The following is a 23,701-nucleotide window of genomic DNA, read 5'->3' as shown; positions in this document are numbered from 1 at the left end:
CCTTTGACCTGATATCATTCTCTCTATGTATCAGTTTGCCAGTAGTTTTTTTTTTTATCCATTTTCAGTTTCTGGAGCATTAAATGATGTATTGTGACCACATGTGATACTTTAGGAAATAAGATATTTATGTTCTTTAGCTTTGGCTGTGTTTTACTTCCTCTCATGTTGCTTGTCTGGTGTCTTGAGGCCGCTGTGGCTATTTAGCAGTAAGCAGAGAAGCCTGTTCTGATCAGAGGCAATGCTAAGAGGCTGGACTGTGGCCTGCTGGGAGGCTGCTTATGTAAGATGGGTCAGCGGCAGAGAGAGAGAGAGAGAGAGAGAGAGAGAGAGAGAGAGACAGAGAGAGAGAGAGAGAGAGAGAGAGAGACAGAGAGAGAGAGAGAGAGAGAGAGAGAGAGAGACAGAGAGAGAGACAGAGAGACAGAGAGAGAGACAGAGAGAGGGAGAGAGAGAGAGAGAGAGAGAGAGAGACAGACAGACAGAGAGAGAGAGAGAGAGACAGAAACAGAGAGAGAGAGAGAGACAGAGAGAGAGAGACAGACAGACAGACAGACAGACAGACAGAGAGAGAGAGAGAGAGAGAGAGAGAGAGAGAGAGAGAGAGAGAGAGAGAGAGACAGAGAGACAGAGAGAGAGAGAGAGAGAGAGAGAGAGACAGAGAGACAGAGAGAGAGACAGAAACAGAGAGAGAGACAGAGAGAGACAAGAGACAGAGAGCGACAGAGAGAGACAGAGAGAGAGAGAGAGAGAGAGAGAGAGAGACAGAGAGAGACAGAGAGACAGAGAGACAGAGAGAGAGACAGAGAGAGACAAGAGACAGAGAGCGACAGAGAGAGACAGAGAGAGAGAGAGAGAGAGAGAGAGACAGAGAGAGAGACAGAAACAGAGAGAGAGAGAGAGACAGAGAGAGAGAGAGAGAGAGACAGACAGACAGACAGAGAGAGAGAGAGAGAGACAGAGAGAGAGACAGAAACAGAGAGAGAGAGAGACAGAGAGAGAGAGAGAGACAGACAGACAGACAGACAGACAGAGAGAGAGAGAGAGAGAGAGAGAGAGAGAGAGAGAGAGAAAGTCATATCTTATCTGCAGCAGGTGTACATTGTACACTGGGACCCTTTTCTCGGACTGTTACATCTGTAATTGGGTTACTTTTCCACAGCTATAGTGACTAATAGTGATCTTGTGAATGTGATTCTTTATATCTGATCACAGACACAAGAATTACGTTCATTATGTCCGTCTTCACTTTGGTTGTGGCTGAAACCTTAAATTTATTTTTTTTGTTTTTTTAAAAAAATGTTTTGTTTTTTGTATTATTTGTTTTATGCTTTGGATTGTTGTAGGACATCCTGCATTTCAGTTTTAAATCATCAGGGTGCACATAGTTTTGACGTAACTGTACTCTGCCAGCCTGATTTCCTGTTTCTGTGTTTGTAAATGGTTTCCTGCAGGACGTCACCAGCCTGCTGCCTTTCCCCATCGTTTCACTGGATGACGTTCATGACAAGTCCATCTCCGCCGACCTGCATGCGTACGTCCAGCACCGTGTGGAGCACAGCGCCTCCATCCTGAGTAACATCAACGGCAAGGCCGAGCCGGCAGCCGTCTCGAAGCTCAGCTCGCACCTGGTAGGCCGCAGTCAGGGCTCCTACCTGTACCTGAAGTTCATCTTGGACCTGCTGGAGAAAGGCCACCTGGTGATCAAAGGCTCCAGCTACAAGGTGCTTCCCGTGTCACTGACTGAACTCTACCTGCTCCAGTGCAACATCCGGTTCCCCTCGGCGACGGCTTTCGAGCGCGCGTTGCCCGTCCTGAACGTTGCGCTTGCCTCGCTGCACCCGCTAAACGACGAGCAACTGTTCCGTGCCCTTAACGCCGGCAGCCTGAAAGGAACGCTCGAATGGAGCGACTTCCAGCAGCGCATGGAGGCACTGTCCTGCTTTCTGATTGGCCGACGTGACAGGACACGCATGTTCTGCCACCCGTCCTTCAGGGAGTGGCTCGTCTGGAGGGCGGACGGAGACAGCACCGACTTCCTGTGCGATCCGAGGTGAGCTGTGATGTCGCTTCCTCTCGTTACGTAATCTTTTGACCTTAATGTTAAAAGGAATGACGGAAACTAGGGCTAAACTAGGACAGGAACTATAAGACGTTTCTACGCTCCACAATAAACATCACGATACGCAGGCTGCTGAACGAACAAGTGTAAAATCTACAACGAAAAGGTGCAGCTAAAAAATGAAATGCTAGTGAAACTGTAGCAGCTCTCAGGCTCGTTGACAGGATGGTGACAGTGTCTGTGCTGGAGAGGAGTGAGATGTTCACTCCAGTAAATATCCAGGAGAACGTACTGTAAGGTGAGTGTTCCTCTCTACAGCGTGAAGCACTGTACCCTGATCATGTTGTACCCACTGTGTATACCAGCGTAGGTGTGAAAATTACTTTATTGAAATCCAGCCATTCATTTTTCCAGCTCTTCTGCGAGCTTGCTCACCCTCGTACGCATGACTCACCGCTCTCGTTTATCGGAAAAGGCCGTGCTTGCATGCGTGCATGACTGAGTGGGCCTAATGGAGCCGCCGTGGTGCAGGGGAGGTGGAGCGGGCTCAGCGTGGCCTACTTAACACGGGTCAAATATGGAGGACACTTAACCAAAGCCGCTAGACGTGCGTGACCTTTTTAGAGAAAAGAGGTGTCGTGTCCAGAAGAGAGCGAACGACAAACCGTGGGGCCGTCTAGACGGATTTAATCAGCGTTTAATCAAGCAGAGCCGGCGTGACATGCCGTAATTGATAGGGGCGTGTTTCGAAAACATGTCATCAGTCAAGTGCTCTCGAGAGACGGAGGGGACAAGGTCTTTAAGGAAAAGAGAACTCTCGTATTACATGTCTCACTCAATTAATAGTCTGGACTAGAATTCACGTCGGAGGAGACGAGCAGGGTGTGTGTGTGTGTGTGTGTGTGTGTGTGTGTGTGTGTGTGTGTGTGCTCGGTTCGTCTGATTCACACTCCGCATTAGTGTTGGACCGTGTCTGCATAACGTACTCAATGTCACGTAGCAGAACAGAACGTCAACAAACCTTTTCTAGTTTGTTTGAAGTTGAGACATAAAACGCAGAGAAACAATAAATGATTGCAGTAATGGATACTAAAGTAGAAGGTGGTGATGATGATGGTGATGATGATGATGATGATGGTGATGATGATGATGATGATGATGATGATCTGATATTATTTGATTTGGCTCCCACACAGAAGTGGACACGCCCTGATGGCCTTTATGCTCTCTCGGCAAGAAGGGAAGCTGAACAGGCAGCAGACCATGGAGCTGGGACACCACATCCTCAAAGCACATATATTCAAGGTAGAAGACACACTCAGCAGGGTGGAAACACACACACACACACACACACACACACACTCTCATCACACACACAAACATGCAAACTCACACACAAACACACTCTCTCAACACACACTCTCATCACACACACAAACACACACACACACACACACAATCATCACACACACACAAGCATGCACACACACATACTGACATCACTCACACACACACACAAACATGCACACACACACACAAACACACTCTCTCAACACACACTCTCATCACACACACAAACACACACACACACACACTCTCTCATCACACACACAAACATGCACACTCACACACAAACACACTCTCTCAACACACACTCTCATCACACACACAAACACACACACACACACACAATCATCACACACACACAAGCATGCACACACACATACTGACATCACTCACACACACACACAAACATGCACACACACATACACACATCACACACATGCACACACACACACACACACACAATCATCACACACACATACTGACATCACTCACACACACACACACAAACATGCACACACACATACACACATCACACACATGCACACACACTCACACACACACTCACACACACACAAACATGCACACACACTCACACACACACATACACACACACACTCATCACACACACTCACACACACACTCACACACACACAAACATGCACACACACTCACACACACACATACACACACACACTCACACACACACTCACACACACACAAACATGCACACACACTCACACACACACACTCACACACACACAAACATGCACATACACACACACACTCATCACACACACTCATCACACACACTCATCACACACACAAACATGCACACACATACACACACTCATCACACACAAACACACACACATACACTCACACACACTCATCACACACACAAACATGCACACACACTCACACACACACAAACACAAACTCTCTTATCTCACACATTCATCACACACACACAAACATGCACACACACTCATCACACAAATACACACACACTCACACTCATCACACACACACACACACAAACATGCACACACACTCATCACACACATACACACACACACTCACACTCATCACACACACACTCATCACACACACACACACACAAACCAGCGCATTTTAAATAAACAGCTTAATTGACAGTAGTGATGTAATCGATTCTTGGACACGACAAGCTCCTCTCTCATAAATGCAATCAAGTTTGAATATTTTGAATCCTTTTGGACTTGAAAACGACTCAGATGTGTGAACATGAACATTAAAGTTAGACCAAGTGTGAAAAAGAGAAGCATCTTTAACACGGTTCATCATGAACCAAGCGTACGTATCGGCTCGTGGCGAGCGTGACGCGCTCTGTTCCCCCCTGCAGGGCCTCAGTAAGAGGACGGGCGTCTCCTCCAGCGTCCTCCAGGCCCTGTGGATCAGTAACAGTACAGACAGCCTGTCTGCTGCTCTTTCCTCCCTCAGAAACCTCTACACACCCAACGTCAAGGTGAGTAAACACAACCTCCACGCGCACGTTCACGTCCTTGTCCAGAGCCTTCGCTCTACTCTAGTGTCAATGTCCGGGTCACACGGAGGGAAGCCAGCTTACGTAATCTCTACTTTCTAACCAGGTTTTTATTTCCCAGTCTAACGGAGCTCAGTCTCTGACCCCGTCTCCACCTGTCGCTGTCTGTTCCCTCAGGTGTCTCGGCTCCTGATCCTGGGTGGAGCGAGTGTGTGTTACCGCACGGAGGTCCTCAACGGCGCCCCCGTGCTGTGTGTCCAGTCTCACCTGGGTCATCTGGAGATGGCGGCTCTCCTGCTAGAGTTCGGGGCTCCAGTGGACGGAGTGTCCGAGGCCGGCATGACGCCTCTGTGTTACGCCGCGGCCGCAGGACACCTTGGCGTCGTTAACCTGCTCTGCAGAAAGGGGGCAAAGGTCAGTCAGGATGTCTTTTAATTCTACTGGATATTCGGCTCTGGTTTAGTTATTAATCAGATACAGCAGGATGACGCAGATGTTCTAGTTTAACATCCTAGTTCTAGATTATAAGCTCGTTTCTTATAATCGATTAACCTTTTGTTTACACGTTTAGGAAATGAACCCACGGCAGATCTCTAAACCCCAGAAATGATTTCAGTTTAATTAAAAGTTTGATTAAATGTGTACACCAGGTGGAGCACGTGGATAAGAGTGGACAGTGTGCAGCAGTTCACGCTGCTCTGAGAGGTCACGCTGATGTCCTGCAGTATCTGCTGGATCAGGACTGGAGCTCAGACCCTGCACAGCCTGAGCAAAGCTTGAAGAGCAGAGTAGTGCAGCAAGCCTTCATCGCCGCCTCCAGCATGGGGCATGTACAGGTAACGCACACACACACACACGTGCACACACACACACACACACACACACACAGAAGATTTCAGTTACTCCCCGGCTCTTGTGTTTCTCTCCATCCTGATCAGCAGCTTTGGTGTTTCTGTCATTCAGTCGTTTCGTTCCTCACCTGAAGTTACGTAATGTTTCTGGAAGTGTTTTAGTTGGGAACAGTTTCATGATCCCGGGGTATTAGAAGTGTTTCAGCGATGACATAATGTATTAGAAGAGTCTGAGTGGTGATGTAATGTGTTGGGAAGGATTTCGGTTCTGACGTTATAATAACAAGCTTATAATAATTAACAAGGAACTTTTCGTGTTATATATTTTGGTTATGAAATAAATTATAGTTAGGGATGAGTTTTAATGATGACATCAATGTATTTGGATTATAACAATGTGCAAGAGAAGGAGAACGAGACCTTTGCACAAAGCCCCTGAGCTCCATAAAGACCTTCCCAGTCCTTCCCAGACCCCCGACTCTGACTCAACCCCCCTGAATGATCAGGTCTCCACAAGCTGTTCCCAATGTAAGTGTATTTTATCCAGAGGGTTGGCTTTAGGTCTGCTTTGTGTCTGCTTTGCGTTTATGCGTTCGTCGTGTCCCAGTAAAACTCCTGCGTTTATTTACAGAACCTGCTCCATATGTCCATAATTCTTCTCAGTTGGGTTATTTGTAGGTGTTCTTCCTTGCTCAGATGCATCGTGGTCCACAGAAATAAAAACCTTCACCCTACGATGCTGGACGTGACACAGAGCGTATTATATGATACTGACGTTAGTGATGTACATCCTCAGGTGTTGAAGAACTTGCTGGCTCTGAGTAAGACCGAGCTGAGCGTGCAGCTCGATGGCCAGGACACGCTGTGGGGTGAGACAGGTGTGTGTGTGTGTGTGATTATCCTGAAATATCACTGGGGTTAGAATAATCAGCGTCTGTGTAAGAGCTTCACATGTTTCCGTGATGGTGTTTTCAGCTCTGAGTGCTGCTGCCGGCCGGGGAAAGCTGGACGAGTGTGTGTTCGTGCTGGAGCAGGGGGCTACCATAACGCAGCCGAACCGCAGGGGCGTGACTCCGATTTACGCTGCTGTGAAGCACGGACACACACAGGTGGGGTCCATGAGATTAAGGATAGTCGGGAGATATAAATAAGACTTACACAGAATCGCTCTCTCACACACCAGAGCTGAGATCCGAGCCTCCATTATGTTACACTTACAACTTATTCATCAATCAGCGAGTCACGTCGCGCTTCCTGTTTTCTCTCGTAAGGTGGTCGAGATCCTGCTGCAGCACGGCGCCACGTTGGACGTTTCCGACAAACATGGCCGCTCTCTGCTGATGGTTGCGGCCAGCGAGGGTCACGTGACCACCGTGGACTTCCTTCTCTCGCAGGGTGAGTCCAGTGAGCTCAGATAAAAGGAGGTGGACCCAGAGGTGGTGTTTGTATAGTTTTTCATACGTGTGTGTGTGTGTGTGTGTGTGTGTTACAGGAGCATGTATGACTGCGGTGGATAAAGAGGGTCTGACACCACTGAGCTGGGCGTGTCTGAAGGGCCAGAAAAGTGTAGTGGAGCTGCTGGTGGAGAAAGGAGCGCAGATCGATCACACGGATAAGAACGGACGCACTCCTCTCGACCTCGCTGCTTTTTATGGAGATGCTGACATAGTGCGTAGAGATGATTCAAAAGAAATAAATACTACTAATAATCCTACAGGGATGTGATTACACACACACACACACACACACACACACACACCTTAGATCACATGGTGTGTGTGTGTGTGTGTGTGTGTGTAATCCAGTGTTTGGTTAAGGTGTTTGTTAATACAGGTTTATTATCTACACAATCCCAAAAAAAACACCAAAAGGTATTGTGTATTTTATTTTGCTGATTATTACAATTTCTCCTCCGACTGTTCATCAAAAATTAATTTAAAAAAAAATATATATTTTTTTTAAAAAAATTTTTAAAGTTCATAATAATATCAGACGCTGCTGTTATAGCACATGGACGGTTCGAACCTTTTTCAACTTTGACCCACGTTACAGCAGCAACACGGAACCCAATTATTTTTTGTGCTCTGCTGGAATCCAGATGTATCTCGTCCTGGTTCTTCTTCACACCTGAGCGATACTGTGACCGTGCGCGCGTGCGTGTGTGTATGTGTGTGTGTTGAGTGTATAACGGTCTCCCTGCTGCTGTAGGTGCACTACCTGGTGGAGCGCGGCGCCGTGATCGAGCACATGGACTACAGCGGCATGCGGCCTCTGGACCGTGCTATCGGCAGCCGCAACACTTCGGTTGTCATCACTCTGCTTAAAAAAGGGGCCAAGCTCGGTGAGTAGCGCTGCAGAATATCTGAACACACAAGCATTCACACACACACACACACACACACACACACACACTCACCTTTCCCCTGAGTTTACCCCTTGCACTGAATTTAGATCAGCTGAATCCAGAACGTAGCCGGATCGCTCTTCTTCCCCCTCACACACGACGCTGTTTTCCGCACGGCGCTCTGTTCCTCTGCTGAGTCCTAAATGTAACGGAAACGAGGCCATAGTTCTTCGCTCGAGTTTGCGTGTGCGTGTGTGTGTGTGTGTGTGCGCGCTGAGCCACTGGCCCACTCTGTAAGTGGGGCACCAGTAATGTATGAACTGTCAATTCCACCACTTTTTTTTTTTTTTTTTTTTAACAGGACGTATGCTGTGTGTGTTTTTTTTGTCCTTATTAAGTCTTTTAACCTTATAAATTCTACATGATTCATTTCTTTACCCTCCCTCCCTCCCTCCCTCCCTCCTCCCCCATCCCATATGTAGGGTTTAAAAAGTCGCCATGGTGGCTTGTGAGGTATATGAAGTGTGTGCTGATGTGTTTGAGTAAAGCTTTTTGCGTAAACGTAGCGGCGGTGCTAGCGGGCGCGACTCCGCTCTGCGTCTGACGGATACGGGTTCGGTGTCGGACGTAAATACGGTCGTGACCGAGCAACAAAATAAAAACAAAAACAACAGAATGTGTATAAGGTGGTCTGAGTCATTTGGTGAAAGCGCTTTATTTATGAAATGATTATGAAACTCTTTGGATCAAAGTGACAGAAATGATTCACGTGTTTGCTGTGTGTGTGCTGAGCTTCACTTGTTTCTCTGGATCTGCGTCAGACTGATCCGTGTCCGGGTTTGTGCCACGTATTCACCCTGATTCAGCTTCTCATCCACTCTCCGTTTGAGACCAGATGGATAGAAAAACGTGGTGCGTCCTGCTCTAGTTAGCTTAGCACCCAAACATATTTCCCTAAGGCTTTTTCTCTCTCTTTTTTTTTTTTTTTTTTTATAAAGTTTGCTGAAATCAAACCTACCACTCAGTGACCACTGAACCGCTTCGAGCCCTTAAAAGCGACCGCTTCTGAATTAGCATTAGCCAACCGCTCCACGTAGCTGTAATCAGATAGCAGGATAAGTACAGGCTCCATTTTGTACAGACTCTTTTCTTCCGCTGAATAAATATCACTGAAAAGTAAAAAAAAAAAAAAAAAAAAAAGGTTTTCATTTTTAGACCAGATGTTTTAATTTAGAGCTAAATTTACTGTGCGGCAGTAAGAAGTGTTTTCTGTAAACGTGTAATCAGCATTAAAGGTGCGGTCAGCGATTTTCTTCCTTCTGCGATGAAGGAATTGAGGACAAACTAGGACGTGGGCCACAAATTTTGCGGGACAAAAGGGTCTGTTAATGCAGAAAACACGACCTCTAGCATTCGACCACGGTGAAATGTTTATACTTGAATCATATTTTAAGGATGTGGCTTTGGAGGCATCGCAGAAAGGGCTAATGTATGCTAAAATCGTTAACCGCACCTTTAAAAACGTTTGTTTCTGTGTGTGTGTGTGTGTGTGTGGTTCTTCACTCCTTTCTCCTCACTTCTCTCTCTCTCTTTTTGGCCTTCACTTACATGCTGCTAAAGGGTACCGCACGTCTCCTTATGATCGATCAGGTACAAGCTTTAGGTAACTCTCTCGGGCCAGTCTCGTTCACAGTAAAGGAAAAAGAGGGAGGCTGTGAGGCATGAGGTCTAACGTCATGTTCACTCTCTTTTTTTTTTTTTTTTTTACCCCTTGCTGCCCCTGAAGGAAACGCTGCCTGGGCCATGGCTACTTCTAAACCGGACATCCTCATCATCCTGCTGCAGAAGCTGATGGAGGAAGGCAACCTGCTCTATAAGGTCTGTGATGAGTGGCTGATGTTTATCGAGGCGTTGTGTTGAGTCCGTCACTAACACGCTTGTTGTTTCTCAGAAAGGGAAGATGAAAGAAGCAGCTCAGAGGTACCAGTACGCGCTGAGGAAGTTCCCAAGGGAAGGGTTCGGGGACGATCTGAAGGCCTTTCGGGAACTCAGGGTCTCGCTCTACCTCAACCTGTCCCGCTGCCGCCGCAAAACCAACGTGGGTCACCATATGCACACATACACACACCTACACATGCATACACACACATATGGACAAATACACACACACAAACACACATATGCACACATACACACACCTACATATGCATACACACACATATGGACAAATACACACACACAAACACACATATGCACACATACACACACATATGGACAAATACACACACACAAACACACATATGCACACATACACACACCTACACATGCATACATACACATATGGACAAATGTACACACACAAACATACATATGCACACATACACACACATATGGACAAATACACACATACAAACACACATATGCACACATACACACACCTACATATGCACACACACACATATGGACAAATACACACACACACACACAAACACACATATGTACACATACACACACCTGCATATGCATACACACACATATGGACAAATACAAACACAAACACACATATGCACACATACACACACCTACACACACATACGGACAAACACACACACAAACACACATATGCACACATACACACACATATGGACAAATACACACACCTACATATGCATACACACACATATGGACAAATACAAACACAAACACACATATGCACACATACACACACCTACACACACAAACACACATATGCACACATACACACACATATGGACAAATACACACATACAAACACACATATGCACACATACACACACCTACACATGCATACACACACATATGGACAAATACACACACACCCAAACACACATATGCATACACACACATATGGACAAATACAAACACAAACACACATATGCACACATACACACACCTACACACACACATACCGTCAAACAAACACACATATGCACACATACACACACCTACACATACATACACACACATATGGACAAATACACACACAAACACATATGCACACATACACACACGTGCACACATGCGCACACATACATATACATACACATTCACACACAACTATGCACACATACACACAAACATACACACAGATACATACGCACACATACATACACACACATTCACACACAACTATGCACACATACACACACAAACATATACACAGATACATACGCACACATACATACACACACATTCACACACAACTACACACACATACACACACATCTACATATACTTACACACATACATACATACGCACACATACATACATACGCACACATACACACATACGCACACATACATACACACACATTCACACACAACTACGCACACATACACACATGCATACACACACCTTATTTTGTTTGTTTTTGGTTTTCCACACACTTGTCTTTATTTGGATGTTATATTGTTGTATTGTATTGTAACCTCCATGCAGAGACAACCTGGTTTTGGGCCAGAATGTACTCAGTATTTTGTAGACTACATGATGCTCATGACTTAATAAGCAGAAACAGTAGAAGTTGCCATTCTATAAGCAATATTGGTTAAATTGGAAATATACACGTGTGTGTGTGTGTGTGTGTGTGTGTGTGTACACTAAAAATGCCATGTAGCCAGTGACTGGCTTGTATGTTTTTTATAGGTGTCTCTTTCTCCTGTCCCTCTCTTTCCTTCTCTCCTCAATCCTTCTGTCTCTCTGCAGGACTTTGGCATGGCAGAAGAATTTGCCACTAAGGCTCTGGAACTGAAGCCCAAGTCCTATGAAGCCTTTTATGCTCGTGCACGAGCTAAGAGGAGCAGTAGGTGAGAAGCTTTATCATGCATCACATCCCCAGCGCTCTGCTCGAACCCCACAGTCGGTCAGTGATGACCAGCTTCTAGTGTGTTCAGAGTGAAGCCCCAGACACAAGGAACTGTGGTTTAAACATCTGAACGTTATCAAGGTCCATTTATAGAATATGTAGACACACAAAATCATTACACAACATTTAAATCACTAAGAAGCATCAAATCTTTTCCCTCGTGTAAGGAGACGTACAGTAATAAAGTAAAGAACGGTTGTTCCTCTATTCAGGACTTCAGCATAAGCAAATTAAACCAAAATACTACAGGACAAATTTCTGGATATTTCAGTATTTACCAGCTGGATTTTGTCCTCATACAAAGTACATACTGTCTGAAGATACTGACCGGTTTTCATTTCCAACCTCTCCCTCTTTCTCTCTCTCCCTGTCTGTCTCTCTCTCTCTCTCCCTCTGTCTCTCTCTCTCTGTCTGTCTCCCTCTGTCTCTCTCTCTCTCCTCTCTCTCTCTCCGTCTCCCCCATCTGTTTCTCTCTCTCTCTCCTTCTGTCTTTCTGTCTCGCTCCCTCTCTCTCCTCTCTCTCCCCCTCACCCCGTCTCTTTCCCCCTCTCTCTGTCTCTCTCTCTCCTTCTGTCTCTCTGTCTCGCTCCCTCTCTCTCTCCTCTCTCTCTCCCTCACCCCGTCTCTCTCTCTCTGTCCCCCATCTCTCTCTCTCTCCCTCACCCCCGTCTCTCTCTCTGTCCCCCGTCTCTCTCTCTAATTCTCTGTCTCTCTCTCTGTCTGTCTCTCTGTCTGTCTCTGTCTTTCTCTGTCTCAGGCAGTTTGCAGCAGCCCTGTCCGATCTCTATGAGGCGGCACGTCTGTGTCCCAGTAACAGAGAGATCAGACGCCTGCTTGCCCGGGTGGAAGAAGAGTGCCATCAGCGCCCGGGTGGGAAACACACGTCATCACACACTCATCCTTCACAGCACGAGGAGGAGGATGACGATGATGACGACGACGATGACGAGGATAACGACGAGGAGGAAGAGGAAGCTATGTCAGTTCGAACACCTCACAAAGGCTCTGAGAACCTTGGGATAAAGCTGGTGCAGATGGAGGAGGGGGATGAGGAGAGGACAAGTAAAGAGGAGAAGAGGAAGGAGAACTGGCAGCAGAGCCGAACTCTGCCTGACTCTCTGGGCCTGGTACTGTCAGGCACTCAGTCTTTCTCTCCTTCAGTTCACAGACGCCTCCCATCCAGACAGGCTCAGAGTGTAAAGGGCCGAGAGAACCACAGTCACCACAGGGGCTGCTTACACACCAGGGAGCCTCTCAGAGACACCCAAGGTAGCACAGGTCACCTGGACACCATGCCCCTAACACCAGAGGGTGCTACGGAGTGCAGGTCCGAGTTCAGCCGCAGCAGCAGCATGCGAGTGTCCAGTTCCTCAAGCAGCCTGGCTTTCGGTGGGATGCACTCGGACCGCAGCCGCAGCTCTGCCACCAACGAAAACGCCGCTGCCGTCTCCGACATGCCCCTGAGGCAACACGAGCACAAACCACGGCCTTTTATGGGCATCACAGACAAGACGGCGCGCTTCCACCAGCAACCACCGCAACCCACACCGCTTCACAGTCATAGCTGGCAGGGTCATGGCACAGAGGAACTGGTGCAGGGACTGACCTGTGACCTCGCGTACCCTAAAACAGGAAGTGCTACCTATCAGGAAGCCTTCCATAATGGCACCCACGCAGCAGAGCTGCACTCGGCAAAGCAGCACAAGCAGGCAAACCTGGCACGTGACAACCCCATCCTCATCAGCTCCATAAAGCCCAAACGCTCTTTCATCGAATCCAACGTGTAGCGGCAGTTACCGTGGAGACCGCCAAGCAAAGCACAAACTCTATGACAACCCTGTACACCAGTTAGTAACTAATAAACCAGGCTTCGCTTTTAGCCTCCACGACTTACCTACCAGGCAGCATTTTACCTCCACGGCGTAGAAATACGGCTTTAATTCAGGACTAACTACAAATATAAAGTTAACAAGACGAACATTGTGTACTGTAATAATGATGTTTAAGCAGGATTTACTGTAGAACTCTTCATCTGTGAGGGCAGTTAACACTTTAATGCCCCAATCAGGAACTGCTGAAAGACCATCACGCTAAACACGGTAAGTCAGAGAGAAGTTTTAGCATCTGTGATAACGCTAATGAGTCTGTTATTGCAGTACTGATGCCTAGTGCACTGTTATTCCTGACTGGAGCACGTGTGTGTGTACGTGTGTGTGTGTGTGTGTGTGTGTGTGTGTGTTCTGTACAGTGCATTCCCTTATAATCCTCTCTACTTGCTAATATATCAATTAATTTATTTATGGCTTCTACAGCTTAGTTTATTGTTTAAAACATTTTATATTGTTATTTTTGCACAGCTATACATACATATATTATTATATTTCAGAATATTTTGGTTCACCTACAGCTGAGTGCAAAAGTTTGCACGCCCCGACAAAGACGTTAACGTTACAGCATCACGATATTTAGAACTACGTTTCAAACACGTTTATGCTCCGTCGTCGCAAACGTAACCAAAAACGTAAGGTTAAAATAACGCGTCTTTACATATGAAGCATCGGACAACATCTCTCGCACCTTATAACGAACAGGAACCGATGTCGGACGAAACGATTTCTTTTTCCATCTGCATCCTGTGAGGAGATGCAAACTTTTCCATTCAGCTGTCCATGAGCAGTGGTTTATAAAGAAAGCGAACCGTTTCAGGTTTTAGCAAGACAGATTATTTTATATGTATATTATTGACCTTCAGTTCCATACACAACACTGTTACTGATTGTATTTCAACTTTGCTGCATAACGTGACAATAAAGGCCCAACTATAAGCACTGCTTCATCTCTGTGATCTTCTGTTACAAGCACCTGCAGTATAAAGGATGAAAATATCAACCATAATTTTAAAAATGTCCTGAGACCTGAAATAAAACCAAAAGCCATGAGTTTGATTCGTTTAAGACTGCGATGTCTTTCTTTACTCTTCATGAACAGATCAGTGAAACTGCAGCACATTCGTAACGCAGGGCTGGAATTAGCTTTGCACGGCTCTGACGCGGTCCAGGATTACGGCCGTAGCTTTACGAGCGCCGTGACCGGTTGATTTGCTTTAGCGTTCATCAACATACAACCATAATGTTATAGCTGTTCATCAGCAGGGTTTGTATAGCAATATCACGGGTTATAAAAAAAGGCTGTAATGTCCTGCCATAAAAGCTGCATTAGAGTGTAAAATCTTACAGATAAACGTTGTTGTTTGGTGTGATACATGTGCCTGGGTACAGTAAAGGAAAAGGTATTTGTGCAAAGGTAAGATTTGATTCAGCGATTCATTCATTTGATACAGCGATTCGTTCATTTGATACAGCGATTCGTTCATTTGATTCAGCCATTCGTTCATTTGATTCAGCCATTCATTCATTTGATTCAGCCATTCATTCATTTGATTCAGCCATTCATTCATTTGATTCAGCGATTCATTCATCTGATTCCGTGATTCATTCATTTGATTCCGCAATTCATTCATTTGATTCAGTGATTCATTCATTTGATACAGCGATTCATTCATTTGATACAGCGATTCATTCATTTGATTCAGCCATTCATTCATTTGATACATCCATTCATTCGATTCAGCCATTCATTCATTTGATTCAGCGATTCATTCATTTGATACATCCATTCATTCGATTCAGCCATTCATTCATTTGATTCAGCGATTCATTCATTTGATTCAGCGATTCATTCATTTGATTCAGCGATTAAAAAAAAAAAAAAGGGGTGAGAGGAAAATTTCCAAAGCATCAACACCCAAAATTCATCGGAATATTGAGCGCATTTATATTTATATAATATATAAACTATATTTACCCCAATAACGTCACTTAGCACTCAGTTCACTACAGAGGGTGAACAAACAAGTGTGTTGTTTCCCAGGAGCTCTCTGTTTAAACACACCTGAGGTCGTATTAAATTAAACACCGTTCAGCTTTACATTTATACTTGGTCACGTTTCTTTAGACAGCCTTAACAGATTTCTTTACTTTTTCTTAACGACGTATGAAAATCTGTTTAAAATCAAACTGTATTTAAGATCAAATGGTTAATTACTGATAAAGAAATGTAGAAGGTTCCTACAGACTCCAGCCTGAAACTCTAACGTTACCCGTGTGGAGTTTCACGGATCACGCAGACGTCTAGACGAGGACAGAATGACGAGCTAAACTTGAGACGGCGCAGTCGAGGAAGATTTCAATGAGTTCAGCCAGCTCGCGGTTTTGATCCAAGCTCCCAGCAAACGCGATTCAGCGCCGTTACAGCATTAATTATAGGACGTCCTGCTCGGACCGACCGGGCTGATCACTGGCTGCTGCTCCAGCGGCAGATGGCCATCTTGAGTGTGCGGTTGGGGGTCAGCAGTGTGGTCTGTAGGGGCAGGTTGGTCATGGGGCTCGAGCGGTTCTTAGTTTTGATCCAGCTCTCAATGGCCTCACGCTCGTACGAGTAGCCATCTGCAACACACACACACACACACACACACACAAAAAAAAAGCTGTGACCTTTCTTTAACATTCCAATGCCATCCATTATATCATAATGCACATAAATAAAACAAACATTTTTAGTAGTGGTGTGTGTGTGTGTGTGTGTACAGAACAATCACACACACAACCTTCACGATTGTGTCCAGCTACAAAAATTGTTCATTTTTTATTGGAAGGTATTTAGCCAGGTGTGTTAAATGGAATTTAACGTAATGTTTTGTACAGAACGTTTTTTTTTTTATAAAAGCTTAAATAGTTTTTTTGACCCGATCTTGGGGAAAAAGAAGAAGTTAAACACGAGCTGTAATATAATTATATAAAATACTGAATCCATAAAAAGTAGAAAGAGTATGTGATTATTTTCCACATATGCAGACGGGGGATTTGTCTTTTCTTTCTTTCTTTTTTAATCGTTTATAAATTTCTCTGTATTCATTAGACTCGGGACTAAAACGATTCAAAACAACTGACATGAAGTTGTTTAAAAACTAAAAAAAGGTGAATTCAATTGTAAATAATGTACATATTAAAAATCAGCCTAGGGCTCGGACCTGCGGCGATCACCGGGTCCTTCATGACCTCGTGCGTGATGGGGCAGAGGAACTCGTCAGGAATGCCGTCAGATACCGGCGCCATCTTCAGCTCCTCGATCTTCCTCAGAATTTTACTGCGCAACCCCAAAGACTCTGATCATCACGTTACATCACATCATACAGAGGGGGAAGAAATCAGAGTAAAACACTCTACACTCAGGATATTCTTATAGCATATACATAACATGTTTATAACCAAGTAGTGTGTGTATGTGCCTGCGTCTGAGTGCGTGTGTTTCTGCGTGCCTGTGTGCGTGCGTGTGTCTGTGTGTGTGTCTGTGTGCATGCGTGTGTGTCTGTGTGCATGCATGTGTGTCTGTATGTGTCTATGTGCGTGTGTCTGTGCGCGTGTGTGTGTGCGTGTGTGTCTGTGTGCATGCGTGTGTGTCTGTATGTGTCTGTGTGTGTGTGTGTCTGTGTGCATACATGTGTGTCTGTATGTGTCTGTGTGCGTGTGTGTGTGTGTGTGTCACCTATACGAAGCTCAGAGCTGAGGCTCTCCTTGCTGAGCGACAGCAGTTCTGCTCCATCAATGTTATTGGCTTTAAACGTGTCGATGAGGCTCTCCATCCCCTCCTGCTGTAACCATGACGACACGTCGTCCTCCGACCAATCGCTCACCGTCAGCCTGGAATGACCCGGCCACTTCCTGCCTGCCAGACACAGCAACAGGAAGTGATGGATTTGAGCCCAGCAGGGAGTGTAACGTATCTGATTTAGTGCTTCAGAGACGAGGGACGAGGAATCAGTTATGAGTGTGTGAGATAAACAACCTGGTGTCAGGACATTTAATAAACATCCTGTGACACTTTATTCATGTCAAAAGTCTCTCTAATGATGCTTTAGTAAAATCTCCACCACTCTGTGTTCTGTAACCCAGATGAAGTCTCTACTCACCTGTCAATCAACATGTCTCGGTGTAGCTGCTCTTTTCCTTTGGGTCTCTTTTTTTATTATGTATTGTTTTTATTATTTAATTATGTTTTTCTATTTCTATTTATTTTTATTATTTATTTGCAAGTTGTTTACTTTCAAAAAAATATTTTACTTTTTTTTACTTTACTTATCTGTACATTTTTAGGCTTAATATATTTTAAAATGATTTATTTTATCGGTGTAATTATATCTTATTATTTATTAGTAATTTTTTTTATTTATTGATTAAAACCCACCGCACTGATGCTAATAAAAATGCTGAAATTATAAAATGTAATAAAACATAAATAATTGTCCCTAAATAAAGCTCAATACTGAGATGATGATTTAAATAATAAATGGTCTGGTTGTCATTTGACCTGTAAGTGTGCAGTCTGGTCAGAGACGAGGAGGAGGAGGAGGAGGAGGAGGAGGAGGAGGACACAGTCTGCGTTACTCTTGGGGTTCTGGAGATAATTAACCAAACACACGGCCCTGACCTACAGGTGAGCAGGACTCAGTGTGTGTGCTGTGTACGTTAATAAACACGGCCTGGATCCATCTCTTACCTGCTTGGTGTGAGCTGCAGGGGACGTCGTCTAAAGGCAGAGGATAAAGAAAAGAGAAACAAACACGAGTGAGAAACAAAACTAATCTTATGTGAGAAAAAACACCGGAGACGGATAAAGGGACCATGTTATGTTTATATATATATATATATATATGATGATGATAAACACACACAGGCACACACAGAAAGACGCACACACACAGACACACACGCAGAGACACGCACACAGACAAACAGACATGCACACAGACACACATGCACACACACAGACACTCACACACAGAGACACAGACACTCACACAGAGAACAGAAATACACACAGACACTCACACACAGAGACACAGACACACACACAGAGACACAGACACACACACAGAGACACAGACACAGACACACAGACACAGACTCACACACAGAGACACAGACACTCACACAAAGACACAGACACTCACACAAAGACACAGACACTCACACAGAGACACAGACACTCACACAGAGACACAGACACTCACACAGAGAACAGAAATACACAGAGACACAGACACACACAACACTCACACAGAGACACAGACACACACACAGAGACACAGACACTCACACAGAGACACAGACACTCACACAGAGACACAGACACTCACACAGAGACACAGACACTCACACAGAGACACAGACACTCACACAGAGACACAGACACACAGACACAGACACACAGACACACACACAGACACAGACACACAGACACAGAGACACAGACACACAGACACAGACACAGAGACACAGACACAGAGACACAGACACAGAGACACAGACACAGAGACACAGACACAGAGACACAGACACAGAGACACACACACAGACACACACAGACACAGACACACACAGACACACACACCTGGGAGAGATTTGCCATCAGGTACAACACCTGGTGAAAAACAAACAAACAAGAATCTGAATCTCTCAATAAAATGTAAAATAAACATATGAACAATTTCTGTTTGTATTTCACTGGATGTAAAAAACACACATAAGACATTATGATACACGACAAGTTCATTCACTGGATTCGTTTGTTTGTTTTCCTTCCTGTGTGTCCTGTCCATTTATTCAGTAAACTCCAACAAATATGACAAAGTATAAATAAAGTGTCGCCGCACCCTGAGAGCTGCAGCCGTCCTCCACACGCCATACACTCACTGTCTTATCCATGGAGCCGGTGGCTAGAAGGGGGGCAACTGGGGAGAATGTACAGGCTGTTACATACCTGCAGCACAGAGACCGAGTCATTACAGGGGTTTAGAGAGAGAGAGAGAGAGAGAGAGAGAGACAGAGACAGAGACAGAGAGAGACAGAGAGAGAGAGAGAGAGAGAGAGACAGAGAGAGAGAGAGAGACAGAGAGAGAGAGAGAGAGAGAGAGACAGAGACAGAGACAGAGAGAGACAGAGAGAGAGAGAGAGACAGAGACAGAGACAGAGAGAGAGAGAGAGAGAGAGAGAGACAGAGAGAGAGAGAGAGAGAGAGGAGGGGGAGAGAGGAGGGGGGAAGAGGGAGAGAGAGAGAGAGGGAGAGAGAGAGAGACAGAGAGAGAGAGAGAGAGACAGAGAGAGAGAGAGAGAGAGAGAGAGAGAGAGAGAGAGAGAGACAGAGAGAGAGAGAGAGAGATAGAGAGGAGGGGGAGAGAGGAGGGGGGAAGAGGGAGAGAGAGAGGGAGAGAGAGAGAGACGGAGAGAGAGAGAGACAGAGAGAGAGAGAGACGGAGAGAGAGAGAGAGAGAGAGAGAGAGAGAGAGAGAGAGAGAGACAGAGAGAGAGAGAGAGACAGAGAGAGAGAGAGACAGAGAGAGAGAGACAGAGAGAGAGAGACAGAGAGAGAGAGAGAGAACCTTTCGTGCTGGTTTAAGGTATAGAGTAAGACTCCACCATTCTGCAATAAGACAAACAGAGTTTCCATTAAAATATTTAAGAGATTATATAAAGATTTAAATATAAATATAGATTTATTTCAGGTTTTCAAAACTATTCACTCACTGCTTCATAAACTGCAACAGACTTATCCATAGACCTGTGAGTGAGGAAACACACACACACAAACACACACACACACACACTCCTATAAAAGTGTACCTCAAGCAGAGTCAGCAGTGTGACTGTGAGTACAGAGCACCATCTAGTGGCAGAACAGAGCAGTGCAAACAGTCCACACACTGAACACAAGCTGGTGAGAAGAACATCCCAGTTCTCACCCAGAGACTAAAAGCTGTCCATCTGCAGAGAAGCAACAGCACAGGACAGCAGACGACTGACCCGACAGTGTGTGTAGCAGCTGCATCTTACAACCTGTAACACACACACACACACACTTTCATGAGAACACAGCATCAGTGCTTAAATTGCCTGCAATCTAGAAGTTATATATTTTTTACGTTATACTCTGGACATTAATTACATGTATTTGGTATCAGTATTATAATTGTACACTTAGATACCAGACATTTCTCTTAGTGTTATCCACGTTAAGTGGCGATAACACGCAAACCTTCCCCAGCTGAGGAGTTACGTCTCATTATAGAGAACAACCTATAAATAAATGATCACTCAGTAAAGGCAGTTAAGGTAAATGTGTTCAGAAAGGAGCCGTTACAGGTCCGGCTGATTGTTTGTTATTATTTGTACAGAATTAGATTTATATTCGATTGTCTCTCTAACTAGATGCGTTTATATGCAGCTCATTATAGTCAATGTTTTATGTGTGAGAGAGAGAATGAGAATCGATGTGAAACAAGTGTGTGCATCGTTATAGGGTCATGACAACAAAAGGATCAGTGAGCAGGTGACCCCTTACCTGCAGAGTAATTCCAAGAAAGCAGCCAGACCTTCAGCAAGCTGTCCTGACCACAGGAGGCCAAACGGTACTGAACCACATGACCGGCATTATTTTCTGTGAGAGAGAGAGAGAGAGAGAGAGAGAGAGAGAGAGAGAGAGAGATAGATAGCGTGTGTGAGAGAGAGTGAGAGAGAGAGAGAGAGAGAGAGAGAGAGAGAGAGAGAGAGACAGAGTGAGAGTGAGAGAGACAGAGTGAGAGAGACAGAGTGAGAGACAGAGTGAGAGAGAGAAAGAAGAGAGAGAGAGAGAGAGAGAGAGAGAGAGAGAGATAGCGTGTGTGAGAGAGAGTGAGAGAGAGAGAGAGAGAGAGAGAGAGAGAGAGAGAGACAGAGTGAGAGTGAGAGAGACAGAGTGAGAGAGACAGAGTGAGAGACAGAGTGAGAGAGAGAAAGAAGAGACAGAGAGAGAGAGAGAGAGAGAGAGAGAGAGAGAGAATTAGAGAAAGAGAGAGTCAGTGTGAGAGAGAGAGAGATACAGAGTGAGAGAGAGAGATACAGAGTGAGAGAGAGAGAGAATTAGAGAGAGAGAGAGACAGTGTGAGAGAGAGAGACATATACACACACAGACTACACAGACACATGAATGATGATGAATACCCTTCATCATCTGCGGTGCAAACTGGCAGCAGGTGACCCCGAGGTCATGAGCGTACTTCTCCGCATGAAGCTGGTTCATGCCCAGGTCCCAGATACGGAGGTCTCCGTACGTGGTTCCTGTAGCAAACAGCTGCCCACAGGGGCTAAAGGAACACGCTACCATTGTGGTGTCAGGAACAGAGCCGGTCCTAAACGACACAGAAATCAGAGAGAACACAGGAACAAGGTAATAAAGCACAGAACAAACTGAGAATGTGAACACTGACCTGCGCAGAGTTCTGGACGGGAAGTCCCAAAGAGCCACGGTGCCGTCTGCAGCACCCGAAATCAAACACGTGGCGTCGGGCGAAAAGGCACACACTCTAACCGGACTCCTGCCCGGGTGCTCGAGCACGGCCTCGATCTCCCCGCTGCCCATCGCCCACACCACAGTGGTGGCGTCGGTGGAGCAGGACGCCAGGTACTGACCGCAGGGGCTGAAGCAGCAGCAGTGGACCCCGTAACCATGGCCCGAGAGCGGCGAGAACGGGAGCTCAGAGAAGTCTCGGGTGGAGTAAACTCGCACAGTTTTATCTGTGGAGCAGGTGGCCAGGAGCGAGGCGGAGAACGTGCAGCAGTTCACATCATCAAGATGGTCTTTTATGGTGCAGATCAGAGACACCATCGTGACTGTGTAGTAAAAGTACAGACTGGTCAGTAGGACAATGTCACAGACAACAGATTTAACACCGACATTCTGATCAGGATCGTAAACAATATTCATGATGTTTAGGAGTTTCATGGTGCAGCACAAAGCCAACTGTGACCTGAGAATAAATATTAGGAACTTATTGTAGATTTTTGTACAAATGACAAACAGTCTGTAAACATTGTGTAGTGAGAAGGAGAAATAATCTACAGAGTAAAAGTCACAGACAGCTGAAGGTGTTTGTTTACCAACACTGACAGCTTGTCCACCTACAGCAAGGACTGTAGGATCACTAGGACCGTTATAACCATAAGTAACAGGACACTTAAATAACACAGAATTACAGCTTCGTCCTGGTGATTTATTCGTTTTTACACCAAACGAGAAAGAGGAACATTTACTTACTTCAGCTCTGCTTCCGGATTAGTGACGCGTCACGTGCAGAGTCACGTGATCTGTGTTTACCTCCAACATGGCCGACTCGCTATAATAAGAATAAGAAGCAGAACAAGAAGACAATATGTACAAATACTTCACGTTTCGAATCAAAGCAATTTTGTGGGAATTATTATTAGGGGTCAAGCCCCGAAGCGCTGGAAACCTATTGTTTTTGTTAGGATTTTTATTATTATTATTATTATTATTATTATTATTATTATTATTCCGCCATAGAAACGATCGTGCAGCCCAAACCGTAAGGCCTAGAGAGCTCAAACTTGGTCAGATGGTAGCACTGGTCACAGTTACTCAGGGACAAGGTCTCAGCGGAATCGGACAATTTGGGGCGTTTGTCCCCATAACCCCTAAACCCCTAAAACCCATATGTCCAAATCTCAAGTGCTTTATATCATTGGAATCCTTGGCTCATGACTTAAAAAACGTTTATCT

At 45.3% G+C, this 23,701-nt stretch overlaps 2 protein-coding genes across 6 annotated transcripts in view; one reads left to right on the top strand and one right to left on the bottom strand.

The window, feature by feature from the left end:
- The window catches only part of tanc1a (tetratricopeptide repeat, ankyrin repeat and coiled-coil containing 1a), a 57,743-nt gene extending 42,887 nt beyond the window's left edge, over positions 1–14,856 (top strand). The window contains exons 13-27 of one of the 3 annotated variants that reach the window (XM_060868947.1): positions 1,455–2,053; positions 3,259–3,367; positions 4,791–4,913; positions 5,109–5,345; positions 5,582–5,767; positions 6,579–6,651; positions 6,758–6,891; positions 7,054–7,177; positions 7,275–7,450; positions 7,991–8,123; positions 9,747–9,776; positions 9,913–10,004; positions 10,078–10,224; positions 11,872–11,972; positions 12,789–14,856. In XM_060868947.1, the coding sequence (XP_060724930.1) occupies positions 1,455–2,053; positions 3,259–3,367; positions 4,791–4,913; positions 5,109–5,345; positions 5,582–5,767; positions 6,579–6,651; positions 6,758–6,891; positions 7,054–7,177; positions 7,275–7,450; positions 7,991–8,123; positions 9,747–9,776; positions 9,913–10,004; positions 10,078–10,224; positions 11,872–11,972; positions 12,789–13,818 (3,294 nt within the window). In that variant the 3' untranslated portion in view covers positions 13,819–14,856. Of the gene's footprint in view, positions 1–1,454; positions 2,054–3,258; positions 3,368–4,790; positions 4,914–5,108; positions 5,346–5,581; positions 5,768–6,578; positions 6,661–6,757; positions 6,892–7,053; positions 7,178–7,274; positions 7,451–7,990; positions 8,124–9,746; positions 9,777–9,912; positions 10,005–10,077; positions 10,225–11,871; positions 11,973–12,788 lie in introns of all 3 variants that reach the window. The other 2 variants (XM_060868944.1, XM_060868948.1) reach the window with 2 other exon arrangements.
- A 1,180-nt stretch (positions 14,857–16,036) lies between these two features.
- wdsub1 (WD repeat, sterile alpha motif and U-box domain containing 1) lies at positions 16,037–23,263 on the bottom strand. 3 transcript variants are annotated; one of them, XM_060868951.1, is made up of 13 exons: positions 23,219–23,263; positions 22,392–22,794; positions 22,126–22,313; positions 21,488–21,583; positions 20,889–20,982; positions 20,674–20,707; positions 20,529–20,569; positions 19,803–19,909; positions 19,541–19,570; positions 18,647–18,676; positions 17,636–17,815; positions 17,121–17,255; positions 16,037–16,536 (listed from the first exon to the last, which is right to left on the bottom strand). In XM_060868951.1, the coding sequence occupies exons 2-13, from the start codon at positions 22,787–22,789 to the stop codon at positions 16,385–16,387; spliced, it is 1,485 nt and encodes a 494-aa protein (XP_060724934.1). In that variant the 5' UTR covers positions 22,790–22,794; positions 23,219–23,263; the 3' UTR covers positions 16,037–16,384. The 3 variants fall into 3 exon arrangements, with proteins under 3 accessions (XP_060724934.1, XP_060724932.1, XP_060724933.1); XM_060868949.1 differs by lacking the exon at positions 23,219–23,263 and having other exon boundaries at positions 22,392–22,829; XM_060868950.1 differs by lacking the exons at positions 19,541–19,570; positions 23,219–23,263 and having other exon boundaries at positions 22,392–22,829.
- Positions 23,264–23,701: the final 438 nt, after the last annotated feature.

The sequence above is a fragment of the Tachysurus vachellii genome, chromosome 4, assembly GCF_030014155.1.
Source record: "Tachysurus vachellii isolate PV-2020 chromosome 4, HZAU_Pvac_v1, whole genome shotgun sequence".
NCBI lineage: Eukaryota > Metazoa > Chordata > Actinopteri > Siluriformes > Bagridae > Tachysurus > Tachysurus vachellii.
This window is presented reverse-complemented; position numbering and strand designations above follow the sequence as displayed.

Excerpts from the sequence above, each read along its gene's own strand:
- wdsub1 (XM_060868951.1), bottom strand. The coding sequence starts at position 22,789 with ATGGTGTCTCTGATCTGCACCATAAAAGACCATCTTGATGATGTGAAC. Across the intron at positions 22,314-22,391 it reads CCGTCCAGAACTCTGCGCAG|GACCGGCTCTGTTCCTGACA; the intron begins GTCAGTGTTCAC and ends TGTGTCGTTTAG. Across the intron at positions 18,677-19,540 it reads TGATGGCAAATCTCTCCCAG|ACGACGTCCCCTGCAGCTCA; the intron begins GTGTGTGTGTCT and ends CTCTGCCTTTAG.